At 53.0% G+C, this 27647-nt stretch overlaps 7 protein-coding genes across 7 annotated transcripts; 3 read left to right on the top strand and 4 right to left on the bottom strand.

The window, feature by feature from the left end:
* Positions 1-236: 236 nt before the first annotated feature.
* J4E92_004665 (uncharacterized protein) lies at positions 237-1185 on the top strand (the record flags this gene model as incomplete). Its single annotated transcript, XM_051496054.1, has 2 exons — positions 237-372; positions 428-1185. 2 exons carry the CDS (start codon positions 237-239, stop codon positions 1183-1185), a joined length of 894 nt encoding a protein of 297 aa, XP_051353894.1.
* Positions 1186-5996: 4811 nt separating this feature from the next.
* On the bottom strand, positions 5997-7038 carry J4E92_004664 (uncharacterized protein; the record flags this gene model as incomplete). Its single annotated transcript, XM_051496053.1, has 3 exons — positions 5997-6266; positions 6322-6581; positions 6636-7038. 3 exons carry the CDS (start codon positions 7036-7038, stop codon positions 5997-5999), a joined length of 933 nt encoding a protein of 310 aa, XP_051353893.1.
* An 830-nt stretch (positions 7039-7868) lies between these two features.
* J4E92_004663 (uncharacterized protein) lies at positions 7869-9006 on the bottom strand (the record flags this gene model as incomplete). The annotated part of the gene is made up of 3 exons (XM_051496052.1): positions 7869-8297; positions 8348-8697; positions 8763-9006. 3 exons carry the CDS (start codon positions 9004-9006, stop codon positions 7869-7871), a joined length of 1023 nt encoding a protein of 340 aa, XP_051353892.1.
* Positions 9007-11090: 2084 nt separating this feature from the next.
* J4E92_004662 (uncharacterized protein) lies at positions 11091-12359 on the top strand (the record flags this gene model as incomplete). Its single annotated transcript, XM_051496051.1, has 1 exon — positions 11091-12359. The coding sequence occupies one exon, from the start codon at positions 11091-11093 to the stop codon at positions 12357-12359; it is 1269 nt and encodes a 422-aa protein (XP_051353891.1).
* Positions 12360-12997: 638 nt separating this feature from the next.
* On the bottom strand, positions 12998-14209 carry J4E92_004661 (uncharacterized protein; the record flags this gene model as incomplete). The annotated part of the gene is made up of 2 exons (XM_051496050.1): positions 12998-13831; positions 13907-14209. The coding sequence occupies 2 exons, from the start codon at positions 14207-14209 to the stop codon at positions 12998-13000; spliced, it is 1137 nt and encodes a 378-aa protein (XP_051353890.1).
* A 1321-nt stretch (positions 14210-15530) lies between these two features.
* J4E92_004660 (uncharacterized protein) lies at positions 15531-22565 on the bottom strand (the record flags this gene model as incomplete). Its single annotated transcript, XM_051496049.1, has 4 exons — positions 15531-15593; positions 15652-21554; positions 21602-21917; positions 21972-22565. 4 exons carry the CDS (start codon positions 22563-22565, stop codon positions 15531-15533), a joined length of 6876 nt encoding a protein of 2291 aa, XP_051353889.1.
* A 1051-nt stretch (positions 22566-23616) lies between these two features.
* J4E92_004659 (uncharacterized protein) lies at positions 23617-27461 on the top strand (the record flags this gene model as incomplete). Its single annotated transcript, XM_051496048.1, has 3 exons — positions 23617-23659; positions 23709-27236; positions 27292-27461. 3 exons carry the CDS (start codon positions 23617-23619, stop codon positions 27459-27461), a joined length of 3741 nt encoding a protein of 1246 aa, XP_051353888.1.
* Between the last annotated feature and the right edge of the window lie 186 nt (positions 27462-27647).

Raw genomic sequence — 27647 nt, 5'->3', positions numbered from 1 at the left:
CGGACGGAGAGGTGTTAACTGTAATATCCATTCGTCGTTTCTCCGCGTAATACTTGTGTCGCGTCGCCTCCGGAGCTCTTCTTCTCTCTCCCGTCCCGTCACGCCTGAGAGTTGTACGATACCTGAGATTCCACGAGGAACTCTTCCCGCTTGCGAAACGACGTTTTAGCCGGTACACACGTTTTTGGAGCTTCGAAGGACCAAAGGAGACTTGCTTCAGGCATCATTCGGACAAGATGAGGCCGTCTCAGCTTCTCGCTGCCGTGGTGGCCATGTCGTCGGTTACGCATGCCATGAACGTCAAGCATGCATTCGACAATATCCATGGGTTGACTGATGTCAAGAACGTCCTCATGGGACGTCAGGACAACAGTACGTTTGAGCATCTTTGAGATTGAATCGGTTGGATGCTAATGCTACGGTTCAGACAACAATAACAACAACGACAACGCCTCAGACGCACCCGCCAGCACACAGCCCGCAAAGACATCCGCAGCGGACAAACCCACCGAGACAGGCGGCAACAACAACAACGATAACAATGACAATAACAACAACGATGATAACAAGTCCTCCGGCACCGCAAAGGAAACCGCCAGCGGCACCCAAAAGCCCAGCGGCTCCAAGACAACAGGCAAGGGCTCAAAGTCCACCAGCTTCGACGCCCGCCTCCCCGCCGGTGGCCTCACAATGGTGACCCCCAACGCCCTCGCTGGAACGCAATTCTACAAAGTCGGCGACTGGGTAACCTTCGCCTGGAACTACACCTCCCTCTCCGTGACTCCCTCAGCCATCGACGTCCTCGCCTCCTGCACCGCCAACCAAGCCACCTACACCATCGCCGTCAACATCTCCGCGAAGCAAACCGAGGTTCTCTGGGATACCAAGCACACTCCGGATGGCCAGGCACCGTTTTTGACCGAGAACTACAAGCTGCTCATCTACGACTCGGATCTTAGTGCTACTGCGGCGCCGAGGCCCGGATATCTTGGAGCCTTCACTGGATTCACTTTTGGAATGTATCTGCCGCAGGAGTACATTTCGCTCAAGGACGGATACACTTGCCCTAACTGCAATGGCGCGCTTTCTCTTTCTGAGAAGAAGACACTTGCTGCTATGCTGCTTACCACTGGTACGACGATTGGCTCTATGCTTTACTTCACGTACCAGTTTGGTGTCTGGTAGATGAAGCGCCTTCTCGATACACGTACACGTAGATCTACGACAACGCAAATCCGATAAAACGCAAGAACTCGACGCTTCACCGCTTACGATTACGGCATATCACAAAACACTTTCTTTTTACGCCAATCTTCACATCTGTCCATATTTTGCCACTCATTTACAAAAAGATTCGGGCGCTTTCTGGTGGGGAGTGATATATGGGGCATCGTCACAATCCTTTTGGGGCCATCAAGGCATCTGGTGTTTGGGAGTTGTTATATGGGCTTTGATTGGAAACAATGGTGTTCTGCATTTGGCTCGAGAGTATAAAGATATGTAATACTTGGATTGCTTCGAGGTAAAGATGGGTATGCAGGGGGGGATGTGTATATGCTTGGATGGATGTGAAGGGATGGCAATGTTGCTAGCATCTTCGTCATTTAGATTGAAAAGAGGGAAAACAAATGATAAAATATGTTAAGCACTCCACTTCAGTATGACGATATGCACATGAGATCCTGAACCTAAAAGCGGTTTGGTAATCTGCATAGTAGGACAGACCCGATGTCGCTCACGACGTCACTCATTTGGCCGCCACGTTCATGAGTCTGCTTGCACACTCGTATATTCTCATCCGCTCTCTTGTGCGCCATGGAACAATTGTCCTTAGATACTAGTCGAGAAGGAAACGATGACTCCCGCATTCTTCACAATAAAGATGCAGCTACATCAGGTGGTGGTGGTGACCATCATCGTTACTTTCCCACTTTCTGAGCGACGAGATGGCGGCCTGTGCGTCTCCCTATCCATATAAATACATCATGTTCGACTTTCCGACTCTCTTTCTTACATCTAAAACCATTACTTCAATCTCTAAAAACGCATCTCTCAACAATTTCATGTGTGGAGAGGACGTCCTCTTCCAAAAAAATCCGCGCGTGCTTTTCATGTGGAGAGTCCACGCTATGAGCTTTACTTTTCAAAGTACAGTCTCTACTACTCATGTTCCACCCGCTGCGATTTGCAACCTTTACCAAAAGTCAAAGTGCTATTATCGATGGTCCTCTCCCTCCGAAATAAGAGGTCGAAGATGCTATGTCTGTCGTCTGCTGTCACCAAAATCAGAAAGTCCAAAATATCATGGTGACCAGAAAGAAGCCCTGAACTATTTTATGAGCGACGCTGCCTCCGCAAGAAGCAATAGCGCATGGCGTCTTGGTGTCGGTATAAAGTTCTACCCGCTCACTCCTTCACACTCTTCTTCAAACTCAGCTCAGTTCTTTGCTTCCCGAAAATCTCAGCCAACCAGACTATGTCTGAGTCGTTCTTCCGCGTCTCTCGAAAGTATTTGGATATACCATTATGTCCTCGCTCTAGACCTTGCCTGTTACCTAGGTATTATCAAAAACTGTTAACCCCATACCGATGTCTGCCTCCTCGCACGAGCCGCGAACATCTTTGAAATGAGCGATATCTTGGTTATCTTCTCCATCCAAAATACTGATGAAGACAACGAATGTCATCCGCCTGCTGTCGAAAAGCGTACCTAAAAGCGAACATGACTTCCAAAAACACGAGGTCTTCCGCTGATGACAATAAATACTACTATCGAGATTATCATGTCGCTCTGGTCTTCTTGAGTATAAATACATACCACTTGGGCGACTCTTGTTCTTCTTTATCACAACAACTCTTCCAGTTCTTTCCAAAAATAGACAGGACCCGATTCATGTTGGTTGCGCAACTCTCTCTCTTCAAAAAAGGCACATTCCACTGTGATGCGAGCGCTCCGAGCTAGACCCACAATTATAAAAAAAAGAGAGTTCTTCTTTGCATGTCTCCTTCCTGGAGCAGATCGGGAATCAAACCAGAAGCGATTACCCCAGAATGGTCATACCCTCTACACGTAAAGATCAGATCCCATGCGTCTCTTACTACGCATATATATCTGCTACTTGGCTACCCTCTTCTCCTCCTTATTCCAAAAGTCTGTATTTCTCCCTCCAAAAGAGAACATCGATTAGTTCATGTCGTTGGTGCGTTCTGGGTTTCTAAAAATTGGGGACTATCCTCCTATGTGAGCGCCCGGGCCTTACCTGCTATTATCAAACCCTTCAACGGTTTGAACTATGTTCCCGTTCTCGAGCGGAATGCAAATCGATCCAAAACCAGCTTGTACAGACTGCATGTTGGCTGTCGTTCCTGAGCGCTAAGATCATATCCCGCGCATCTCTTGCTGTGCATATAAATATCTGTCATTCGGACTCTTTCTTCTCTTCTTCATTTCAACAACCGCTCTTCACATCCTCCAAAAATGAGTACGAAAGCATCGATGTTGTTGGCGCTTTCTCTGTGTCCCAAAAGCGACTTAGAACTTCCGCATGTGAAAGCTTCGAGCCATACCTTCTATCACTAAAACACCGTGGAGCGCCTATGATGTCTTTGTTCCCGAAAGCCTTGCATCTTAACTAAAAACACCAAGATGAAGCCCATGTTCTCTTCTCCGTGCCAACGTCACACCTCAAACATGGATCTTGCTCTGCCTCTGTGCATCTAAATACCTACCTCTTCGACCTCTTCTTCTCTTCTTCATTCCCACAGGTATCCTTCTTTCTCCAAAAAGCAACTGTTCACTTCGCTATGTGTCGCTGGCGCCTTCTGTCCTCCTCAAAACTATGTCACTATGAAGCTATGTGGACGCTCTGATCTCCATCCTCTATCTACTCAAATAAACAACGCCACCCTGAATGTCTTCTTTCTCGGCTGAGATGAGGCTCAGTTTAAAGTCGCAAACATGATCTCGATGTGTCGACTGAGTTCGCCGTTCAAAAACGTAGCATCCTCCGACATGTTCTTTGCCTGGTGTCACCAAAATTCCAGCGGGCTATTAAAATTAAACCAGAACAAATCTGCTAAGACCTGATGATCAGAGCTGTTTCACGAACTGTTTTACGAGATCTCCAGGTGGCTGGCGCCGTGTGGTGGCGTCTGTTATGCCCTTTCACCGAAACCTCCAAAAATGTCCAAAAATCACCAAAAAAGAATACCTGGGGTATCTGACTATAGCCAGACGAATGCTGAACAGAGTGGGACTCGAACCCACGCCACTTTCGTGACCAGGAAGTAATGTTAAGAGTAACCTTAACCTGGCGCCATAACCAGCTCTGTGATTTTTGTCAGATTTTGGTCAGGGAGACAGAGGAGTGTTGTTGTGCTTACCGGCCATCTGTCCGTTGGTATTTGATTGGTTGATGGAGGGAGTGAGAATTATAACAGTTATAACGTTGGTTGTTGGTCGTGGTTGGGGTTGGTGGTGGAGATGGTGCGGTGAGAATTTTCGTGGTGGGGGGCGGGTCGCGGAGGAACTTGGAAACTAGGGCGACGGCGACGTCGGGATTGTGGAGACTAAATACATGGTAGAATGACCCTAGTCTCCCTTTGCGTGAATAAGGATTTGAAGGGTTGCTTGCGAAATATAACCGTAGTGTTGGCGCACTTCTTTATTTGACTGGAACTCATTAGCGCGATAAGACGATACAACATCAATCCTCACATCTTGGGTAGAATGCAGGCGATTTCTTTGGAACAAATATTCTCGAGACTCTTTGTTTGAGCACAGTGAAGTGCAGCATGTGGATTCGTAGCTATGAGCCCACGCCAAGTTGAGCGTGTTGAAGTTGTCCATAGCAGAGTGGACAGGGATCAGAAAAAGAAATTGAACCCGCTGAATACAATACTGAATAAGAAATACAGACATTTATAAGAAGTAGAGATCGCAGCATGTCCGCAGAAGAGGTCTTCGCAATCAAAAACATGTTACAAATCGTGAGCGTGGGTAGTCCCGTAGGAAAGTAACGGCTTCGACAAAGCATGCCTGATCATGCGTGCTTCTTGTTGAAGTGCTTGAGCACGCTGTCCTTACTTGAATGAATTTATTGCAGTCAACTGCAAGGCATCGAAAGCGACTCCAGGTTTCTGGTGACTCGTGACTTTGGCGGTGTCGCTCCAGATCTGCGCATAGACCGAAGGCGCTTGAGCATCTGGGAGGAGGACAGCGGTATCGCTTTTCATATTTCCGACGGATATGAGGAAAGAAGAATGTCGGTTTTCAATGAATCAAGCAATAACCGTCGACGTAACCTGTATGAGGTGGAGGCGACGATGGACAAAGAGCTCCTTCAGCAAGAACGGAGCCCGCCTGTAAATTGATAAGGAGTCCTTCACATAGGAGTATGCCAAAAGAAGCAGGGAAAGCAGGAAAAGTAGTGATCTGTATCCTCTCTCGAAATAAATGGAGGCGTACTATGTCTTGAACTGAGAACGCTACTAGGCGGAGAGGAGTAGGGATTTGAGCAGCCACGCTCAAATTACAGCATCCGCTACGTATGCCTTGACGGCATATACTGCTTGAGCTGCATCGTTGTGTCAAACTCAGCCTTGCTGTATGCCCCCTCTCGCGGCGTTGTGGCAGTATGGAGGACGCAGGCTGAGCGGGACGGATGTCGGGAGGTCTGTGCTTATGAGGCCCTTGCCCGCTTCGAGCCTGATTTTCGCGGGCAAGAAACACCTGCTCGCGCGCTCGCACGCGCCTCCACTCGTGTCCTATCTATCGTCAGCCACAATATCTTTCCATTGCGCTTATTGGGGCAAGCTTTCTGCAATGATGATAGCACTGCCGAAAACGTCACGTACCTATCGTGTACCGGTATGCCACACACGAGGCTGAGATGCACATCAGCCGATACGCCCGCGCGCGAGTCTTCATCCACAAAGGTTTTCACGATAAATGCTCTCATTATTAATTATGTCGACTAGATCATTACCATAACGCTCTACTTCCTCGCAGCACCAGTGCCCTCTGGCCAGAACTCCTCCAGCCACTCGTACGGGTTCTCTGGAACATACTGATTCAAGATCTCGCCCTCAAAGTCGGTAAGGTGGTCGCGCGTCAGGTTGTACAGCGCGTACTTCTCATCTGGACCTGTTCCAACAGTGTATGGGACGGTCTGAACGTTGTTTCCGATCTCCTTGTCGACCCAGCGCTCGACGTCTACGACCTGGGCGTTCTTGATGCGGTACTCGTCGCCGTAGTTGGGTGAAATCTACCCATGTGTTAGTAAGAAGACAATGAAAGAGGGGGACCTTTGGGGGGCTTACTATGCCCATCCTGGTGCCATTGACGGCAATGACGTTCTGGATGGTGACATTGCGCTTCGCCTGGTTCAAGCAGTTGCCGCACGACTGGTAGAAGGTGCCGAACGTCTCGGCGTAGAAGCCAGTGATGTTGAATTTGCCGCCTAGCGAGTTGTCCTGGAAGATCTTGTCGGTTGCCGAACGCGCACCGCCTCCGATAACGCGAAGCTGGGTGTTGAGGCCCTTGGATGTGAGGGCATCTTCACACACATCCTCCCACCAGACTGTCATAAAGGTGTCAGTATGCTGGCCAGATTAACTTTGGTCTCAAAGCTTACCATTCTCGACCCATGCATCGCCAAGCGCGTGGATACCTTCGCTTTGGTGCTTTCCAATGACCACGTTCCTGATCGTGGCACCAGGAAGGAGATTGAAAACAGCATCGGCATCTGTTCCTTCCGCCTGCTCGTTGCACGAGCCCTCCACGCGCTCATAACGCTTCATCTGCCCGTCGAAGACCTGGCCGGGCTGAATGTACATGGTCTCGTTGAGGACGACCGTCTCAGTCGGTACCGGGAACTTGGTAACCGGGAAAGGGAATCGCGGAAGAGGTCGTGCACCGAGATCGCCCTGAGTGGAGTCTGCGCCTCCTTGGGGTCCATCACCATTCTGACGACGGATCACTGCTGCTGATGAGAGCGCAGGAAGAAGAGGGAGGATAACAGAGGTAGAGAGCTTCATCGCGATGACTGGCTGTGAAGTATGAGGGTATTTGAGCTCTTCTGACTGAGATTCTAGGTCAATTGACGACGGTCGAGATGCAGGAGAGGTACTTTGCATTGCTTGCAGCTGCCCTAGCTTTTATATCACCCACAACACCTCCTCGCCCAGCTCTCCTTCCGTCCAGAAGCCTCATCACGCGCATTGTTCCCACGCGATCCCACTTACAATCCTGGCGCGACCGTTTTCCATATGCTCGTGTAGCTGCACAAGGCCATAGCTTCCACAAATTTACCCCGGTATTACAGCCTCCAAGCCAGCGGAAGAACTGGCATCCAGGTTGTTTCCGTGAATGACGATGCGAGAACGGTGGTGTAGCAAACTTGGCGCAGATTTAACCGATGTATCCCCAGACTATGAGATGCGTCGCCAAGTGAACGCCTCGTCTTGGTGACATTTTCCCACGAATAACCCCATGACTTGGCAATCTGCTTTCGCCAACCCCAACTTTCCTCCCCGCGTATCGTAGGTTACTTTTGCGGGGGACAAGGGTCTAATTTTCCTGCGCCCTGAGCGGTCGTGGCTTGTAGTGGCTTGACGTACAGGATTGGGTTGCCGCGGCCGCGCTTCGAAATTTTCCATCCTCTGTTGCGCGAAGAATCTCATGGTATGGGCCGGTTTGACTCGAAAACGAGAAGGATTTTACCCACTGGACGACGGAAGGAGATACGGTCAGGACGTGTTCGAGGAATGTAAATTGACATGACTTCACTATCAACATGGTAAGCCTGCTGAACAACTACACAGCTGATGACAGTCGCATATCCAGCGACTCAAAGAATAAGGGGCTGTCAAATCCAGTTTTCAGTCATCTCCTGCAAACCCTTTTCAAGGCTGTCCCATTTCGACCCCGGTTCCTTCAACCAGCTCATGACTTCCTCAGCTCTGGCATTGGGCAAACTCATTCGGTCAACACCCATGCCCTCGATGTTATCGAGAAACCTCCTTTTAGGATACAGCTTACGCCATATATCCAGCATCTGGTTGTAGCTCCACGGCTCTGCAAAAGCAAAGAGACGTTCATTTTCAACATCGCTGTGGATCAGCGCGGAGATGTGTACCAGCGCGCAGTCAATGGGATGAACATACCATTGCGGGCCAACGGAAGTGGTCCAAAAGTCGAGCTGTTCGCCTTCCCATGCAGCACGGGCCCAACCAATGGTTGAAGGAAAGCCTTGATGCTCGGGGATCACGACAGGGCCAAAATTGGCGTTCGGCAACTATTCAGCATTAGCAGTATCCTTTTCGGACCATTGAACTTCCTGCTTACCACGCGGTTGAACACGAAGTTGGGCCGATTCTCTTCCATCCATTTCATCATCGCCTTCTCAGTCTCGGTCTTCATGGCGGCGTAGACAAACAGCCCTGGTTTACCCGGCTCTTTCTCCAGAATCTTCAACGCTTCATCATTGTATGTACTCTCGTCGATCGAGAATTCAACATTGGGACGAGGAAACGTCGCGGCAAGGGACGACGAGGTGAAAACGAAGCCCTTGCATGAGGGTACCTTCGCACAAGCCTTGAGGCCGTTTAGACTTGCCCTCACGGTAATCGAGATCGCTTCATTGACTTCGGAAATGCCTCCGATCGGTGACGCGACGTGGACGAAGCCTTCAATACCTACGAATCAGTTTTCTTTAGTATTGGAGTTCAAGTCATCACTAATGAGTCTCGTTTCGACATACCATCAACAACATCATCATAGCATCCCTCGACTGTCATATCGGGTACCTCAACCAACTCAAATTTCGCTTCCTTGTACTTATCGTTGAAGTACTCCGTCATGTATTTGTGTTTCTCGACATCTCTCACCGCACCGCGAACATTGTATTCTCGCTTCAGGAGCTGATCGACAATATGGCTTCCGACGAGCCCGTTGACGCCTGTCACAAATACAGTCGCACCAGGTTTGATAGCGATCGTAGGCATGGCGTCAAGTAAGGTCGATTGATGGCTGCAGCAGGCGAGGCTTGTGACATTGGCTTAGTTTTGGGATATCCTGAATGTGCCTTGGGACCTGCTCGTCTATTCCGCAACCCACCCTGATTTGAGAGCGGAGATGGGGAAAGAAGATAAGATTCGCAAGGCTAGGAAGCGCATTATATTCACAACAATGCACGTGGATGGCTACCACGTTACACAAGCTAACTGTTCTTGGAAAGGCGGGGTCGTCATACTGGCTGCTGGACCGAACGAACACCAGCGACATACGCCTTCAGGCTTGAGATTACTCCATTCGAGGGCTCTAGTCGATGATTGTAGCTTTAGCACTACACAGCCTTGCGGCTTGCTCTGGGGACCGGCTTTCAATGACATTCAAGCTTTGGAGGTTTTGCAATGTCCATACCAGATCAAACCCGACGGAAAGACCTATCGCATATACAAAATGCTGATCAGAATGACAGTAGACGTCAGTCTTTCCCGAGCTGTCTATCAATTAAAAAGACAAACGATAGCTTTAAGAAGTAGGCTGTCGCCCCGAATCTTCGACCGCATCATCTTCGACACGACTGCCGTTGAGCTCTTCGCAACCCCGTTACTTCCACTGAGAACAGTGTTCTTTCTGGAAAGCAAGCTTCGAATGTTGAACTATGACAGGTATGAGATATTCGAAAGAGATGCTAAGCGCACTCAATCTACCTCGTCAGCCCTCGTCAGCCCTCAGCCAATGATCCAGTGCCGGCACCGACAAACGAGGCACGAAACGAACGCGATCATCGATGGAAAACCAGCCATTCATTCCAACGGCTGAAGGTGAACGGGTAGAAGGATAAGGCGATAACCAGAGGAAACAGCACGTGGTCGATGAGGAGGCGAAACCTGATGCCTCTGCGGCTGGGTTCTTACCAACGCAAGGAGATGAGGGAATAGACGACGTCAACGATGAAGAAAAAGAAGATAATGGCGCACGGGTGTTGATGTTATTTCCGACGGCATAGATGGTTTCGAACAAGAGCGGCAAAGGTCAGCAGATGGAAAGAAGGCGAACCTGAGAAGTGTAGACTTCACAAAGACGTGTGAATCTGTCCGAATACTTCTTTGCGCATCGGCACGCTCTGAAGCCGAGGATGAAGATCGGTAGAGGATGTCTCAGATTCCCAAGGCGACACCAGAAAGATGAACAGAATGGCAGCCACGAAGCACGCGTAATTTTTCCGTACGGCATGATGACATGAGATCATCGCTGTCTACCCGTTACGAATGTGCACGTTTGTAAAACAAACTAAGCACTCCACGATGTCGACTTCTTCCACCGGTTGTAACCCGGCGGTACCTGGACCGCGGCTCACCCCACGACTTTGACGATCCAACTCCACGCCGCAAATACGTACGACAGTCTAATCACTGAATTACGAGGACCGAATATTTCTCCCTTGCGCCTCTCAGAACAAGCCTTCCAACACAACGATGCGTCTTTGAACAAGCATACCAAGCTTCTATTCTCCGTGAATCCTGAAGCTTGTCACACCCCTCTCATCTTGGCGAAATGAAGAAACATTACGCCGTTCCCCACAAAACCCAGCCTAGTCGTTTCACTCCAACACCACGAACGGGCTCGAAACCGCTCACCGGGTTCGAAAGCAAGCCAAAAAGCGGGTCGACCATCTCGCTTGGACTAGCCGCCGCCCTCCGAAGGCTCCGATGACAGCACTGACAGCTCCAGATGCCGGAACGTCGCACAAGCGACCCATCTCCCGTGTTTCTTGCTCACAGCCACTCAATACCACCGAGCTTCTCGGTAATGATCGTGAAACGGTGGGAACAATGCGGAGACTACGTGCCGCCACGCCGTCTTCTGGAATGTAGGTCTCGAACGGGTTGGAAGCGCAAGGACATGACCCTTGGAGTACCTACTCTTACCATGAGATGATAAAAGCGCTACCTACCCACCCTTTCCAACGTTCCCCATCACAATTGTGAAGTTTCAATCCTTTACTTCTTCTTGTGCTAGATCGCATTGTCACTCCTTCATCTATTCCAATCCTTACTTCCTTCATCCAAACTTCGCTTCAATGGCTCGTTACTCCTTCGCATTCGCTGCTCTAGCAGCAAGCGGTGCCTACGCTGCGCAGAGCGCAGCATACACACAGTGTGGTGGAAAGGGCTTCACCGGTGCCACCGCATGTGTCTCCGGATACCACTGTGAGGTCCAGAACGACTGGTACTCTCAGTGTGTTCCTGGTGCCGGTGCCGGTGCAGCAAGCCCTGTAGCAAGCCCTGTTCCTACAACCATGATGACTGCCACCAAGGCACCCGCTGCTAAGACCTCTTCTCCAGCAGCAGTAGCTGTTGCCGCTCCCAGCAAGGCCGCCGTCGCTGCCAACGCAGCAGCCAGCTCTGGAAAGACCCAGTACGCCGGTATGAACATTGCTGGTTTCGACTTCGGATGCGACACATCCGGATCATGCAGCGGAGCCTACGTCGACCCCGGTGCGAACGGAATCGCTCAGATGCAGCATTTCACCAAGGACGACAAGCTCAACATCTATCGTCTCCCCATCGGCTGGCAGCATCTTACCGGAAACACTCTCGGTGGTAACCTCGACGCCACCGTCAGCGCTGCCTACGACAAGCTCGTCCAAGGCTGCTTGGCCACCGGCGCAGTCTGCCTCCTCGACCTCCACAACTACGCTCGCTGGAATGGCCAGATCGTCGGCCAAGGCGGCCCAACCAACGCACAGTTCGCGGATGTCTGGACCAAGATCGCGACCAAGTACGCATCAGAGAAGAACGTTGCCTTCGGTCTGATGAACGAACCCCACGACCTCACAATGTCCACCTGGGCCGACTCATGCCAGGCGGCCGTAACCGCCATCCGCAAGGCCGGCGCTAAGTCGCAAATGATCCTCCTCCCAGGAACCGACTACACATCGGCCGGTACCTTCCCCACCGCCAGCGGCCCCTCCCTCCTCAAGGTCAAGGACACCGACGGCACGACCGACAAGCTCATCTTCGACGTCCACCGCTACCTCGACAGCGACAACTCCGGTACCCACGCCGAGTGCACAAGCGACCACGTCGAAGACTCCTTCGTTCCCCTCGCTACCTGGCTCCGCGACAACAAGCGTCAAGCTATCTTGTCTGAGGTCGGTGGCGGTAACACTGCGTCGTGTGAGAAGGATGTTTGCGCTGCGCTGGATAGCTTGAACAAGAACAGCGATGTTTACCTTGGTTACATTGGTTGGTCGGCTGGTGCGTTCGATCAGAGCTACGTGCTTGGTCTGACGCCTAACGGCTCCACTGACCGCGAATTGGTTACTAAGTGCTTTAGCCGCGCTTAGAGTGGTAGGTCCATGGGCTTAAGCCTTGGTGCAAGGCAGATCTCATCGTTTCTGATGGGTGATACTTTCGGTAGTCGTATTCTCTTCTTCTGTAGATCTTTACAATCGAACTTTTCTTGATATCTTCGACAGTATCGAAACTCAAGCAATCAGTCTCATGCCGTGTGAAAGCCTCCGTTTGGACAAAGTGATTGAGATTGGGATATGAAGACTTCACGTTTCGCAGACATTAGTATGGACGAGCTGCGTTAGTTTGACCGTCATGTCAGGGTCGAGAGGAAACGAAGTATCAAGGAAGAGTGTGAGATGAAGTAAGCAAGTACAGTCCTCCCTCATCGTGGATCACCCGTTGTGTCCCTACCATCTTCTGAACTTGATACCAACAAACAACCGTGAATGCAAGCATTTGAGCAAGCATGTAAGTAAGCAATCAAGCAAGTGTACACGTGGTACTGCCAGAGAGATACAAGTAAGACCCCGAAACCCTCCTCACTGAGTAGACACACAAAGCCTCTCGTATACCAATCCTTCCACATCCAGACCCGTATATACCTCCTCCTTCCAAAGAAACTTTTGTTTCAAAGAACGTAGCAGTGCCAAACGGTGCTGTCGTATAGTGCGCGAATGTGTTGTGTTGCTCAGGTATCTTTGATGGGGTCGTCTTTGACAGTATCATCCTTGATAGAGTCGTTCTTGATGAAGTCGTCCTTGATGGAACCGTCCTTGAAAGAGCCGTCCTTGCCGAACTTGTCCTTGGTAGGCGTACTCATTGGCGACAAGTTCTCGAAGTGGTCGACAAGAGACTTGATGCTGTCGCTGGTCTTACGTCTCCTAGTCTCAGTGCCGCTGAACTGGCTCGGGGTACGTACAATCTCGTTGCGGACAGGTGCAAGCGCAGTCCTCTTCTCCCAGGGAATGGTCGGTTGCCAAAGCGAGGAGGGTACTACTCGTGCTGATTCTGCTCCAAGGAACCTCTGGAAGTCCGATGGTCTCAGTGACCTAGTGCTGTTCATGGACTCGGTATCGGTCTTGTCTTCGGTGACCTCGGTTTCCTCCGTCTCTTGAGCGCCTTCAGTCTCCTCGTCGTCTTCCTCGGACTCGTCGGACTCGTCGATCTCGGTTTCCTCGACCTCTTGAATCACCTCAGGCTCCTCAATCTGGTTGATCTCCGTAGTCTCAACCTGTCTTGTGGCCGCCCAATCTGTGGTTTCGATCATCGAGTCCGCTGGGTGCTCATTGATGGCAGAAAGCGGAAGGTCATCGAGAGACCTGTGCGGAACGTCCGCGTCGTTGAGGGTCGAGATCGAAGGTGAAATACGTGGAGTCGGGTGACCCTCGACGGTGGCCTGCGAGCTGGTCTCGGAGAAGTCCTCGTCGCTGAACTCGTCGATGAAGTCGTCGTTGCGATCGCCATCCACAGCCATCGTGCTGCGGTTACTGTCCTCACTCCCGACAAGAGTATCGCCATCGCCCTATGCACATTAGCAAACTTACCAGCCAGCCTCCACCTCCTCCTTTTGACAAAGCCAAAGAAAAGTTCGACGTACCTCAGGAACAAAGATCCTTCCAAACACCGTCTCCATCTTCCCCGCCAGGCCCAGCACACTCGGACAAGCAACCTTCATAAGCACCTGCTTCACCTCGCCGGAACCTCCCGCATACTCAATCACACGACGCTCCTCCTCCAAATTGAACGCTTGAAAAACAACGCCTTTAACGACTTCTTCGCCGCTCCACTCACCAAAGTTTACTGCATCGAATGCGAGCGTGTTGGGTCCGTCGCCAGAGCGCACGGAACGTCGGTATCCTGCAATGCGCGCTTTGCGTAGCTTGGGCACGCGGGACAGCATGAGAGAGGTCTGTTGGAGCGGGAGGTTGGAGTTAGCGTGGGGCTTGTATGTGGTGAGTATGGTTGGGACTCGCTTTCAGCATCTTCTCAGTGACACCATCGCAAAGGAAATACGCGACCGGGTAGCCGGTCGAAGCGGTCGGCTTGGTGTCAGCTGATGTTGCCATCGCGTTGTCGTTGTGGTGGTTGCCTGAGGCTGGTTGATCCATTGCGATTGCGGTTGCGATCGCGTGAGTCTCGAGTGATTTTGAAGTAAAGGTAAAAGGTGTGTGGGTGAGAAAAGGGAAACGAGGTGAAGAAAAGCTAGAGGTGAGAGAGCGCGTGGGGAGCTCGGGCCTTTTCTGCGACGGGGAGTAGTGAGTAGTGAGAGTGAAGATATCCGTTTGTTGTTGTCAATATGTGCGTTTGTCGCGCCGCTCTCTGGCTCTCTGTCGACTGGGGGACGCGAAGAGGCCGATAGCGCGCGTGGGAGCTATCATATCTCACCTTCCCTAAGCATTTTCACATCTCCGCCAACGTATCGAGAATATCTGTTTGTTGTCAAGACGTGCGTTTGTCGCGCCGTGTATTAGCGGAGAGGTCGATAACGCACCTCAAAACCCAACAGACCGAGATAAGAAGAGAACGATTGCGGTATGCAATAGCCATCTCATCTCACCTTGACTGAACATCCTTTCAATGCCGTGTGCTCACATCACCATGACAACACATTTCCGAAATGAAGAACAATAAAGACAGAAAACACCATTCATGATATCCTACAATGTATGCACTTCGACGATGATGGAGAAAGTAAAGAGCATTCGCGCCTCGAAACCACACCCAGTTACATCCATCCCGTCCCCAGTACAAGTTTCGCCGAGCAATGCTTATTCTACATGAAATGCGCAGCAAAGACATACACGAACGGATATTAGAGATACCCAAAGACGATTTCCGAAGAACTCCCTTGCTTTTTCTGTATCATCATGAACCAAAAAGACTGAGAAAACGATACCAAGAAAACCCTGAGCGTTCGTCACCCTTCCTAGCCCACCATGCTCATCTCGGTTTTCCCCGTCCCACGTACGTTTATCGTTGACCCGTTGTTTTGCCAGCCAGCCCAATGAGTCGTGATCCCGCAAGCGGTTGAGAAGTCGCCGAGTGATGCGTATAGAAAAGGTATTACACCGAGAAGGAAAAGAGATGACGGCCGTGTGGTTGATCCTAAGAGAGATACACTAATCGCTGGACTACGCTGGGCGTATGAAGAACGGCGGAAGGTTGTTGGTGCCTTGGAGGTACACTCGTGCTGAAAACGTCGAGATCTTGCCACCAGCTGCCTAAGCTAGCGGTCGTGGGCTCGACTGTGCATGCGTGAAGAGTGCATTGAGAAGTCGCTCAACCTTCAAAAGAAGACGAGTCAGTATGATTGGACAGAAGAGTAATAAGAAGATTACGTACTTCAGGAGCCGCTTTGACAAACGGCAAGTCCCAGAATGTGTATGTTGGATTCTTGAGGATTTCCAACAACGTAATGATGAGTCCCCATGGGTGAGGGCGATGGACCAGCAGGCGCTCCAACAACACTCGGGTGATCGTCTCTTGGATCTCTAACGCCAACGAATCGTCGTTCGGGGGTCCGAAAAGGTGTAGCAGCGTGTAGCTGTAGAAGTGAGTATGCGTGTTTGGGAAGCGGAGCTGGTTCGCGATGGCGCTAATGAAGTGGAACCTGGCTTCAGGGTGGAAGTCCTTGACGAGCCTCTCGATGACCTTGGTGGCTGGGCTCTCCGCGTCAAAGATCGGTACGCTGGCTGGGCCGGTGCCTAGAGACGAGATACCGATGTACAGGGTGATTGCATGTATCAACGTTGGGTTTGCGGTAGTTGAAACGAGCTCGAAAGCTGGCGACTGAGCCTCTGCGTAGTAAACAGCTTGACACACTTTATCGACGTCCTGGTTCTTTAGGTCTGAGCCCTTGAGGAGGTTGTCTACAGCACCCTTGATCCCCGCATCGGAGAGTACCTGCGCGATGTCGGCACGGATGACCGGTGCTTGAAGGTCGTGCTCCAGTCGGTCGGCCTTGAGCCCAGCCGTAAATGGGTCTGGCATCTCAAGGATCGTGGAAGGGTAGGCACTGACGATGAGATTGCGCAGTTGCGTGCAGTGCATAGGGATGCTGTTGCAGAATCGGAAGTGATTCTCGACTAGGAACTCGGGGAAATCATGGTGGATCACCAGTAGAACCCGCAAAACACCGCGGTAGAACTGTTCAGCCATGACAGTTTCTCCAGTTGGCTTGATGAGCTTCCCGGTGAAGATCAAGAGTGTTTCCACAAGCTGAGCGTAGACGTCCCATCGCTTGTCTCCTTGGCCCTCTTCCAGCATGGCAGGCACGAAGATGCGATGAGCAACTAGTGCCAGCCAAGAGAACGTAAATCGTTGGATGTGCGAGGGTTGGATGACCAATAGAGCCCTAGCGACTGCAAGGAAGACATCGGCCTTCTGGTCTGCTAGAGCCTCTTCCTTTACCGCATCGTTCAGATGGAAAAGGATGGCAGAGAATAGGCGGAAGAAGACCTTCTGGTTAAAGGCATCGCCTCGTGTGCTGTGGTGGTTGCAGAGAACGAGCACTACCACGACGAGTATCTGATCCAGGTACCTAGCCTTGCTTTCTTTGACAGCTCCGTCTTGCTCGCCCTGGTAGACGACGAGATCGACGACCAGCCGGCCAAGCGCATCGATCTTGACTGTCGCAATGTCTTCGTTACCGTTACCGTACGGCACTGAGTGTTCTTGTTCGTATGCCGTCACTGAAGAGTCAATGCAGGTGCGGATGAAAGCAACTGAGGACTCTTGAGTCTCCATCACTTTCTGTTGATGGAGCTGGTAGATGAAAGCGCCGACTGTCTTCTTAGGCATGGGTTCCATCTGGAGATGTACCCACTCGTCGAACACATACTCAAGCTGATCCTTGTGCCCAGACGGCGGCGGTGTAAGCATTGACTCGTTGGAGGATGCCTGCAGGTTGGCGATGACGCGTTTTCCAAGCTCAAAGGATGGGTCCTCTGCTAGCCAGGTAGTAAGAGCGTCGATTGACATGGCGAAGTCGGCACGGAACGCACTCGGGTGATCGTTGAGTAGGAGCTCCTCCATCAAACTGGACAACATCTCTACTGCGGCGACGCGTCGTTCTTGAATGGCTTTGGCGATAGTTGTGTTAAGACGGTGCATGTCCATCAGGCTGACCTCCATGAGAGCGATCATGACCGTGGACTTGAAAATCCTGTCATCATCGTGCAGAGTCGCCAACCACATGAGTACCTGCCGCGAAGTCTGGACGGACAATTGGCAGAGATGGCTCAGTAGATGCGCCATGACTTCAACCTCCAAACGACTCAAAGAGTCGGAGAAGAGGTGGTTCGTGACCTGGCCTGCAATGCGGAAAGCCCACGTCTCTTTGTTGGGTCCCGCGTACTCAACGCTTGTGATGAGCTGATCGAAGACTTGGTGAACAGTGCTGTTACCAGGCTGAAGTTCGCTGATGCGCTCCTCTGGTGCCTCCTTGATGACGCGAGTGAGCTCAAGGAGTAGATCCTCAACACCTCGCTGGCCGCGCTCTAGACCTGGAGCTTCCATATAGCCGTTGGGTTGTTGTTGCGCCAAGGGTGCATGGGGTGTCTGAAGACTCTGTAGGCGGGGTTGCTGTGTTGGTTGACGCGGCTCTGCCGGCGCAGCACCCGGAGTTGGGAGGTTGGGTACCGCCGCAAATTGATCTTGGAGAACGTCTGGGAGCTGACGCCCACCGTCTTGCGAGGCGTTGTTAACGTGACTAGCACCACGTGACTGTCTACCAAACTCCTCGTAGATGGCCAATTGTTCGCGATTTAGACCACCAGGCATCTGCTTGTACGGTTCAGGGATGTAGAATGCCCATGGGCTGATATTCGCATCCTTGAAAGGCTCATTTGGACGAGAGCTGCGGAACATGCGACGGACGCGGACGGCATCCTCAATCTGCATGTCAATCTCTGCGAGAGACGACATCTCAGCAGCTTGCTCGACCGTGTTGCAGACTAGATCGAGGTTGTCGTTGACAAACATGAGGATGTGTCCCTCTGGAAGAGCTTGATCGGGGAGGTCTCGAGCGGTGACGCGGATGTTGTTCTGAATGCTCATGCGCAATGGCTCTTTGCAGGTAACAAGAGCCAAAGCACCGGAGAGAGCCTTTACAACAGTGTGTGCCGCGTTGCGTAGCTTCTCCTCATCTGGTTCCATGGCAAAGTCTTTGTTGATCAACTGCGATGTCGAAATGGCTGCGATAGTAACGGAGCGCTCTACTACAGGTGCGATAATCTCCTGGATGGCTTGGTTGACAGCAGTGAGGAAGATCTTCTTCAGTGCCGCTGGAGGGACCGCACTGTTTCCAGAAGGTGGGTATTGGAGCTGGTTCGTGAAGTCGGGCAGAGCCGCGGTGATAGCCGCTGACGAGAAGCGCTCGTTGGGGCCTCGGGTGCCACGGTTCAGGCTCATGATGGAAAGATCGCCAAACGCTTCCATTCCATCAGTAACCATGGATCCCAGGAATTCCTCATCCGCGGGTGGTCGGCCTCGGATACTGTTTGTAGGATCAATGTTTTTGTGATCCAGTTCCAAGCCTTTGCAGAGAACTTCGATCTCGAATTTCTGATTGAGTTTCAGATCGGCGAAGTGGTAGAGTTCCATGAGAACTCCCAGCATTTCCATGAGCCAAGGGTTTGGGGGCTTGAAGATTGTAGACTTTTGGGCCTGTACAAGTACCTTGCAGGTAAAGGGAATCACAAGCAGAAGACGATCGGTGTCGTAGCCCTCATGCAACAGATCCTTGAACGAAATGTTACGGAACTTGATCGGCTGGTCGCGGGCGATTGTCAATGAGCCAAGCCAAGAGCCTAAATTCTTGAGATGGCCACGCTCTGTGGAGCCCAGCGTGGAGTCGGTATTGAGCATGCGAATGACGCTTGAGTACGTCTCACGGAGCACCTCGGCCCAGAGGGTTTTGTCGTTGAAGAGATCTAGCATATCGAGGTACAGCTGCTGGAAGTTGGGTTGCATCTTAGCACGCTCCTCGACGAGATAGTTTGCGAACCATTGGTGATGCCTTTCTTCGACGGCTTCAGTGAGGTCGTTGATCTTATCGCGCAGATTACGCTCGGAAACGTTGTTCAATACGAACAAAACCTTGTCCTGCACGTCCTCATCTGGGTCCTCGTAGAGCTCAGGGCGGAGAGGTGGGTCGACGTAGAGGCAGGAGAACTTGGGTACAGCCGGCTCCTGGTGCAGAGCTTCATCGATACCGTTACCGTTCGTCATGCCTATGCCGTTGTGACCGTCACCGTTCACTTCACCGAGCTGCTGACCTACGACTTCTTCAGCTTTAATAAAAATCTCAGTTCCTTGGAGCCCAGGGACAATGAGAAGCTGATCGCAGTAATTGGGCCACTCAGAAAGTCGGTTCGAGAAATGAATCAGAGCTTGGAGACCAAACTTGTACATACTGTCTTCGGGTCTGTACTCCTGAACAGCTTCTAGAACCATAGCCAATCCAACCTGAAGTGCAATTCGGGACAAGAGGTTGAAGTTGATGATACCCCCGAAAAGCACAGCAGTCGTGGCTAAGGCCTCTAGAGGATATTCCCCGAAGCAGTTGTACTCGTCGAAAAGGCCATGAATCATGCACGCGAACAGTTCCTGGTCTGCGGGGTCGCGCGATTCTTTGTACTTCTTGAGTGCTGAGATGATGTCTCTGACGTCGCTATCGCCGCTGTACATGTTCTTGAAGTGCTCCTGCATCTTCTTGTCGGCATCGTCGGGAAGCGAGTTTCCATTCTGCCCGTTGGCATCGATGATGTCATCCACGCCTTCGCCATAGTTGATTAATCGCGGGTACGCCTGGATGCAGTTCCTTTGGAGGGGCAGCAGCTCGGGCTCGGGTAGACCACAGTCTGAGAGGAATCCAAGCAACGGGTATACTGTCTTCACTGCGAGTGGCAGATTGAGAGGTAGATGGTCGTCTCGTGCTCGTTGCATCTCTTCCGCAGCCCGCGCACTCAGAAAGTTAGTCAGGATGCGACGGAATAGAGGTCCTGCCTGGTCGAAGGTCTGTTCCAGCCATGGCTGGAGATCAAACTTGCCGCGCGCATGAGCTTGTGCAGCCAGGTCCAAGCTGATGTCAGTATTACTGCGAATCAGTTGCTCTAACCAGTTGTTCGTCTCAGCGTGCTCGAGCACCAGGGTGAGGGTCATCGAATCGGCGTTGTACGCATCAACAAAGCGATCTGTAAGCCATTGGAAATCCTGCTTCCAAAGACCATAGAGGACAAAGTTGTATATGGGCAGCTTCTTCTGGAAGTAAGGATCAAACAGCTGTTTCAGTGCTTGTTCCTGCAAGGCACCCCAGGGTTTCGGTACTGCCGCTGCCGCTACCAGGAACTCCGCTGTGTGTGGATTAATCACCAAGTCGGGTATGCCCATGAGCTGTGCGGTGTGATATGTCTCGGACGTCTGGAAGATCATGTTGAATAGCGCGGCGGTCGCGTCGAGCGAAACGAAAGGATGCTTGACGGCTTCTTCTGCGAATGACTTGGCGTCGTCGGAGGCGTTCTCGAACGTCTTCATCGAGTACGAAGTGCGCAATCTGGGAATCTGGGTCACGTCCAGCTCTTGCCGTGTAGAAGACAGGAAAGCGACTACAAAGTACAGCTGCGTCAAGTCGTGCTGCCATTGTCCTCCCCACAGTGCCTGTATGTCGAACTTCTCGTTGTCCTGGGCGACGGGGAGCAGCGCGTTGTAGATGGCCAGAAACTGGTGGCGCTCGATGCGCAGGTGATCGCGGTCGAATGCCAAAACAACGTCCTGCCAGTCTATTCTCTGTCCGGTCCGGTGTTCGCGTAGTGCGGCTACGAAGTTCTTGGCATTGTATCCGGTGGAGAGGGCGAGGTAAAGGAGCACCGCCGCAACTTGTTGGTAGCTAATGTCGCGCGTCTCGGCCGACGCGAGCACCTCTTTGCATGCCTCCACCGTAGCTGTGCCTTGCGGACCTGCCTGTCGTACAAGCTTGACGAGCGGGTTCCGCGAGCCGTCCGTGAGCTCGACGAGTATGAGTTTCGATTCGACGATGCCGGGGATCTGCTGGTGTGTCTGCTGGTATCGCATCTGGACGGCGTACGCGAGGCTCATCTTCTTCTCTTCGTCCCACCCCTGTGGCGGGTCTTGTAGGAGGCGTTCAACGAGGGCGGCGAGGTATTCGTGGCTCATGTCCTCTGGCTGGGTGGGCTGCGCAATGGCCATTAGCAGGTCGTCGCCGACGGTGGAGAGGACGGCATCGGCTAATGAGAGTTAGCGTAAGAGTCAATTGGGAGGTGAGAGAGCCCACCTTTGCTCCGGAGATCTGTCTTCCTGCAAGCGAGGGCTAGCATCGTCTTTGCGACAGAGTCGAGCTTGAAGTGGGCTATGAAGGCGGACAGGTCGAAGTCGCGGAACAGATCGCCCTCGCTGGAGCTAATTGACTCTGCAATCTTGTCTGCCTGCTCGGGCTCCTTCCGTATCTTGTGCACCTCGGTGAGGAGGATCTGGTAGCTGCCGTTGGGGTCGGCGCTGCGGGCGCCGGTGCCGAAGATTGTGGCTGCATTGTTCTGCAGCACGCGGCGGAAGTATTTCGAGAAGACCTCCATGCCGTTGGAGTCGACCAGCTGGCGACGCGTCAGTAAAGTACCAATGGGGCAGGTGCGATGGGGTCAACGAACCTTCCTGATCTGCTCGGTTTGCGTGTCCCACTTGGCGCGGTCTTTGTCGTCCTTTACAGGGCCAAACTGACTGAGCAGCAGGAATATCTGGGCAATGACAATGCGGGAGAGGTTCTGCGAGGACGCGCCGGACGGGTTGCTGGCGGTGCTGGGGGAGCCCGTGGTGCTCGAGGTGGAGAGCGAGGGCGAGGCGCGGACAAGCTTGGAGGCTCCTCCGCCGCTACTTGACTGTGCACCGGCGCCGTTGGTAGCGGCTGCGGCGGAGGAAGCCAGGTGCTGTGCAGCGTGGGGCGCTATGGTCCTGGGTCCTCTCGAGGACAGCAGCTGGCTGGCGGGGAGCTGCTGTCCTGCGGCGGGCGGGAAGGGCGACGAAGTTATCGAGGCGGCCGACGACTTGCGGCTGCGGACTAGGCGCTGCGAGACGGACGCGGGCGGCAGCGAGGGGAAGTTGGAGGCGGCGGGCGACTGGCTGGGCCGCGAGCTGCTGGGCGAGGGCGTGCTGGAGTTGCGCTGGTCGTGGGCAATTGCGGTCGAGATGGGCGAGGGACGTGTGCTTTGGTTTGGTCTCGGGCCCCAGGGGTGTTGCTGGCTCATCGAAAGCGTCTTTCCATGAGTAGCGCGTGGCAGGCGGGGGAGGGGTGGTGGTGATGGCGTGGGCGTGGTGATAGACTGGATGGGTGTTCACGCTCGCCCGTGTAGGAAAGCGATGTTCTTGGCAGAGTTTAGTAGACCTGACACGTTTGACAGAGCAGCAACACCACGAAAGCTTGGAAGGGCATGTGTATGCATTGACTAAGATTCCATTCTCTATTCGTGACTGAAATTCATATTTCATAATTACACTATTGCGCTCATTCTGACGATGAAGCTGTTCGTGAGGCTCCAGGGCTACCTGCTGCTGATACCCCACACTCCGCCTAACGACATGACTGTATCCATCCTGTCCAATTCCCATGCCACATTCCTCCCTCATCGGCGAGGGTACCCTGACTTTGACGTATTTTATCACATGACTTGGAGATTGTCAATGGTTCCTCCAAGGTTGTCATCGATGCAGTCTAGGGCATACTCAGCGAACTGCAGCTGCACGACTTCCAGCTCACAACAGTATTGATAGACGACAGGCACGATGCATATCCTGCATGCAGCACCCAACAGCTTAACACAACTGACCATGCACTCTACTAAAGTATGTTTCTCGGAGACATTGAGCTGATGCCCGACGCAGCCCCTGGCGCCATCTTGCTTGTTTGCAGTATGACGATGGTTCCGACATGGCCACGCGATGCATTGATCCGCGCGAACACATCAAGAAACGCAGCACAGGAAAAGAATATCCCCAATAACAAGCCGAAGTATCAATAGGGGTGATAGGCTGACCTGCACGCCGTGGTTCGTCATAGTGCTGGGGTTAGCGCTCCTAGGTACCCCTCGGCGCTCGCGTCGCCTAGGTGATGTTGCTGGCCGTCAACACAGCTGTACACCGCCAGCACATCCTGGTTTACCGTCAACACCTGGCTCAGTCGCTCGACTGCATATCCGATATCCCCATATTCTTCCCCCACCCACATGCGAGCATTCGCTTTCTCGCTCAATCTGCCCGCCCCCTCAATTTCCCCTCGCTGAAGCAGTAAACACACGCGCCATGGGTGGTGCAGCGACGGAGCCGCCTTCGGTCTCCCTATCGTGTACGTAAATTGCCTACTCCCTCTACTCCGCCCATACTGACGTTTGCAGTCGCCAACAATTTCTGGGGCAAAGATGACGCCGGCGTCGGTCCCATGCTCGACCGCATGCATGCGGCCAAGGTCACCAATGACGAACTCAAGAACTTCTACGCAGCCCGCTCAGCAATTGAAGAGGAATACTCGCGGAAACTCCTAAATCTATCGCGCAAGCCCCTGGGATCCTGCGAAACCGGCACCCTACGACTGTCGTGCGATGTCATCCGAGCCGAGGTCGAGTCCATGGGCAAGGCGCACCAGAGCATAGCACAGCAGATGAAGACGGAGCTAGAAGAGCCACTAGCCGCTTTCGCTGGTGGAATGAAGGAGCGCAGGAAGATTGTGCAGAATGGCATCGAGAAGCTGCTCAAGCTGAAGATGCAGCAGACCTCGACTGTCAACAAGGCACGCGACCGTTACGAGCAGGACTGTCTCAAGATCAAGGGTTTCCTAGCGCAGGCGCACATGGTCATGGGACACGAGGAGCGGAAGAACAAGGCAAAGCTCGAGAAGACACAAATCAATTTGGCGACGACGAGCAGCGAATACGAGGCTGCGGTCAAGGTGCTCGAGGAGACCACCGGCAGATGGAACAGGGACTGGAAAGCCGCCTGCGACAAGTTCCAGGATCTCGAAGAGGAGCGCATCGACTACACCAAGAGCAGTCTATGGAATTTTGCCAACATTGCCTCTACAGTATGCGTCAGCGACGATGCCGGATGCGAGAAGATGCGCCTGTCCCTCGAGGATTGCGACGTAGAGAAGGACATCAGCGGCTTCATCAAGGAGTCCGGTACTGGCCAGGAGATCCCCGACCCTCCCAAGTTCATCAACTTCTGCAGAGGAGACGTCGAGACCTCATCGCAGGTTGACGAGGACGAGAACTACTCAGTCGCCCAGTTTGCTAGGACCTTGAACCCATCCTACCGCGCTTCATCACCAGCGCCATCTACATTCTCCTCGCACCACGATCCAAACAACCCACTAGTACGAGAGCTAGGTCTCCCACAGGAAACACGCCCAATCGCTCCTGACGATCTACTACCGCGACAGTCCTTGGACCGTCCACCACAGCGTCAGTCTATAGATATGCCTCGACAATCTGTAGAATCGTTCAGACAGCCAGTGGAACCACCGCCTCCGCTCATGGATGAACCCCGCAGGCGTGGAGAGTCTCCCCACCAACAGGCAGAATCTCCCCGACAGTACGCACAATCGACCCGGTCGCGTGCCCAATCCCGATCAAATGGGGATTACCAGCATCAGCAGGTCGAGCCGCTGAGGCAGCGCGCAGAACAGCCCCAACCGCACGTGCAGCCTTTGAGACAACATACAGACCCACCAAGACAGCAGCAGCAGCACATCGAGCCTCTGAGACAACAACACCACATTGAACCTCTGCGACAACATGTGGAGCCACCAAGGCAACCAGAGCCACAGCAAGCCCCTCCATCCCCACAAGTTGCACGCGCAGTACAGCCAGATCCTCGATTGGTTCAGGCACAGCAACAAGCTCGTCAACAATACCAGCAGAGTCAAGTCCCACACAACGACTATCCTTCGGATGGTATGACACAGTTCTGCCGCATCGATGCGCCGTCTGATCGCAGCTCGATCCCAAGTCCCGCTCGACCTGCCAGTAGGGATTCACAGAGCGATTACTCCAACCCCACGTCTTTCTCTAGCATCGAGCCTCCAAGTGGTTCAGCATCTCCTGGCAAGCCAATGCCACAGTCACCATTGCCTGAACCTAGTCCGATCGAAGAGGGGTCAGTGGCGAAGAAGAGGGGCTTCTTCAACAGCCCCTTCGCACGGAGAAAGAGCAAGCACGAAGTCGAGACTCCAGCAGCTCTTACTCCTGCCAATCGCAACCGCAATACATGGGCACCTCCCGCGCGCAGGAATACAGAGGAGAATACCAGCCCAACCAAGAGCTTTGCTACTAGAGCCACTCCTCGCAATGCTATTCAGAGCCGCGCTCCCTCGCCCAGCCCTGAACCAGCTGATCCCCGTGCCAACTTCCAACTCAACGTTGGTAACAATGTTTTTGACGTGGCCTCGCCAGACAAGAAGAAGCAACAAGAGCAGGAAGAGTCGCAAGATGACCTTGATCCAATTGCGCAGGCCCTTGAGGAGCTAAGAGGTGTCACTAAACAGACATCTGTTCGTCAGCAGCCAGATGATCGCAAACAGGCTTCTTCTCGCCAGACTGCCGATCGTTACCATGGTCTCGCAACGCCTGCTCCGGGTACACCTGCTGTCGGGTCGAAGTTGGTAGGTGGTGCCCCTACTCCCCTTTCTAACGTCGACCTGAGCGCTGCAAAGCGAGGCACACCTCCACCAACATACGAGCAGCCAAAACGCGAGCAGCCACCTCCCCAGCCTCGTGAGCAGCCGCGCGAAGCACCACCCATGTCTCACCTGGGCGCTCCTAAGCCAGCGCATACTTCGCGCGCTATGCAGAAGACGACTCAGATGTATGTCAATCAGAAAGTGAGCATGTTCAACGGAAGTCAGGCGTCTCGATCCTCCAGCCGCAGCCCTACAAAGCAAGAGCCCCCACGTGTTGCATCTCCAGCGCAACCTCCTCGAGCTATCAGTCCTCGACCAACCCTCAATACGTCTCAGAACTCATACCGCTCATCTGGAGGGCAATCACAGCCATCATCGCCTTCGACATACCAACCTGCGCAACGACAGCAACCACCAGCATCGCAGCCTGCACCAAGAGCGCAACCCGCTCCACGTCAACAGCCTGTAGCTCAGCCTGCACAACGGCCGCAACCTGCGCAACAACCAACGCCACGACCGGCATCGAGGCTACAGCAACAGCAGCAGCAACAACAGCAGCAGCAGCAGCAGCAAAGGCCTCAACAACAAGCCCCTCCCGCAAATTCGTTCAGCCGGACCGCATCACCCAATCCATATGCGGCATCAAATGCTGGGGGTAGGCCTAGAGCACAGACAGCTACTGCCGCTGCACAAGCCTACGGTACACCTGTAGGACGTAACTCGTACTCCTCGAACCGTGGCCCATCCCCCAGTGTCAACCCCACCCCACGAACTGCCTCGCCCCTTCCCCCACAACAGCCCCCTCAACCAGCCTACGCGCAATCGCAATCGCGCCCAGCATCCCGAGCAGCACCCGTGTCGCGAGCCGCAAGCCCCAACCCACAATTCCGCCAATCCCAAGAACGACCCAGCAGTTCCCACAGCGGCATGGCTCTCGCACTCTCCACCGCAGGCAGCGAGCGTGGCGACGGCAGTGTCTACGGCGGAAGCCAGTACGGAGGCAGCGTACGTGGTAGACCCGGTACTGCTTCTTCCGCCCGGCCCACGACAGCCAGTTCAGCTCGTCCAGGCACCGCTAGTACCGCCCGCCCGCAAAGCTCCTACATGGGCGGCGGCAGCGCAGGAAGCGAATTCGGCTTCAGCGGCGGGTCTGGCGCTGGTTCCGTGAGAGCGGAATCGCGGGCTAGGAGTAAGAGTTTGGCTGAACCGAAGAATTATAATAGCCAGGGCAGGGTTATTTTGAACTACTGTAAGTTTTACCATTGATGTTGATGATGAAGAACGTTGGCTAACGATCACGACAGCACGTGCGATGTACTCGTATGCAGCGCAGATTCCAGAGGAACTGGGCTTCCAGAAGGGCGATATCTTGGCTGTGCTTAGGTTGCAGGATGATGGGTGGTGGGAGGCTGAACCTGTGGGCAATACTGGTCGACCTGGTCTTGTGCCGTCGAACTACTTGCAGCCTTGCTAAGTAATGCGACTATCTGGATTGACGAGGTCTGCGAAGGATGGGAGGACTGGCTTTTGAGTGGTTTCGACCAACGTCTTTTTTGGTTTTGATCTAGCGATTTTGCTTGCACATACCCTCGTTCTATCGTTTGGCGTTTGCGGGATGAGTATTTTGCAGGGACGAGCGAACGAACGAATGAGGATGCGA

Source organism: Alternaria infectoria (genome assembly GCF_024043175.1).
Source record: "Alternaria infectoria strain BMP 0036 chromosome Unknown scaffold_6, whole genome shotgun sequence".
Lineage (NCBI taxonomy): Eukaryota > Fungi > Ascomycota > Dothideomycetes > Pleosporales > Pleosporaceae > Alternaria > Alternaria infectoria.
This window is presented reverse-complemented; position numbering and strand designations above follow the sequence as displayed.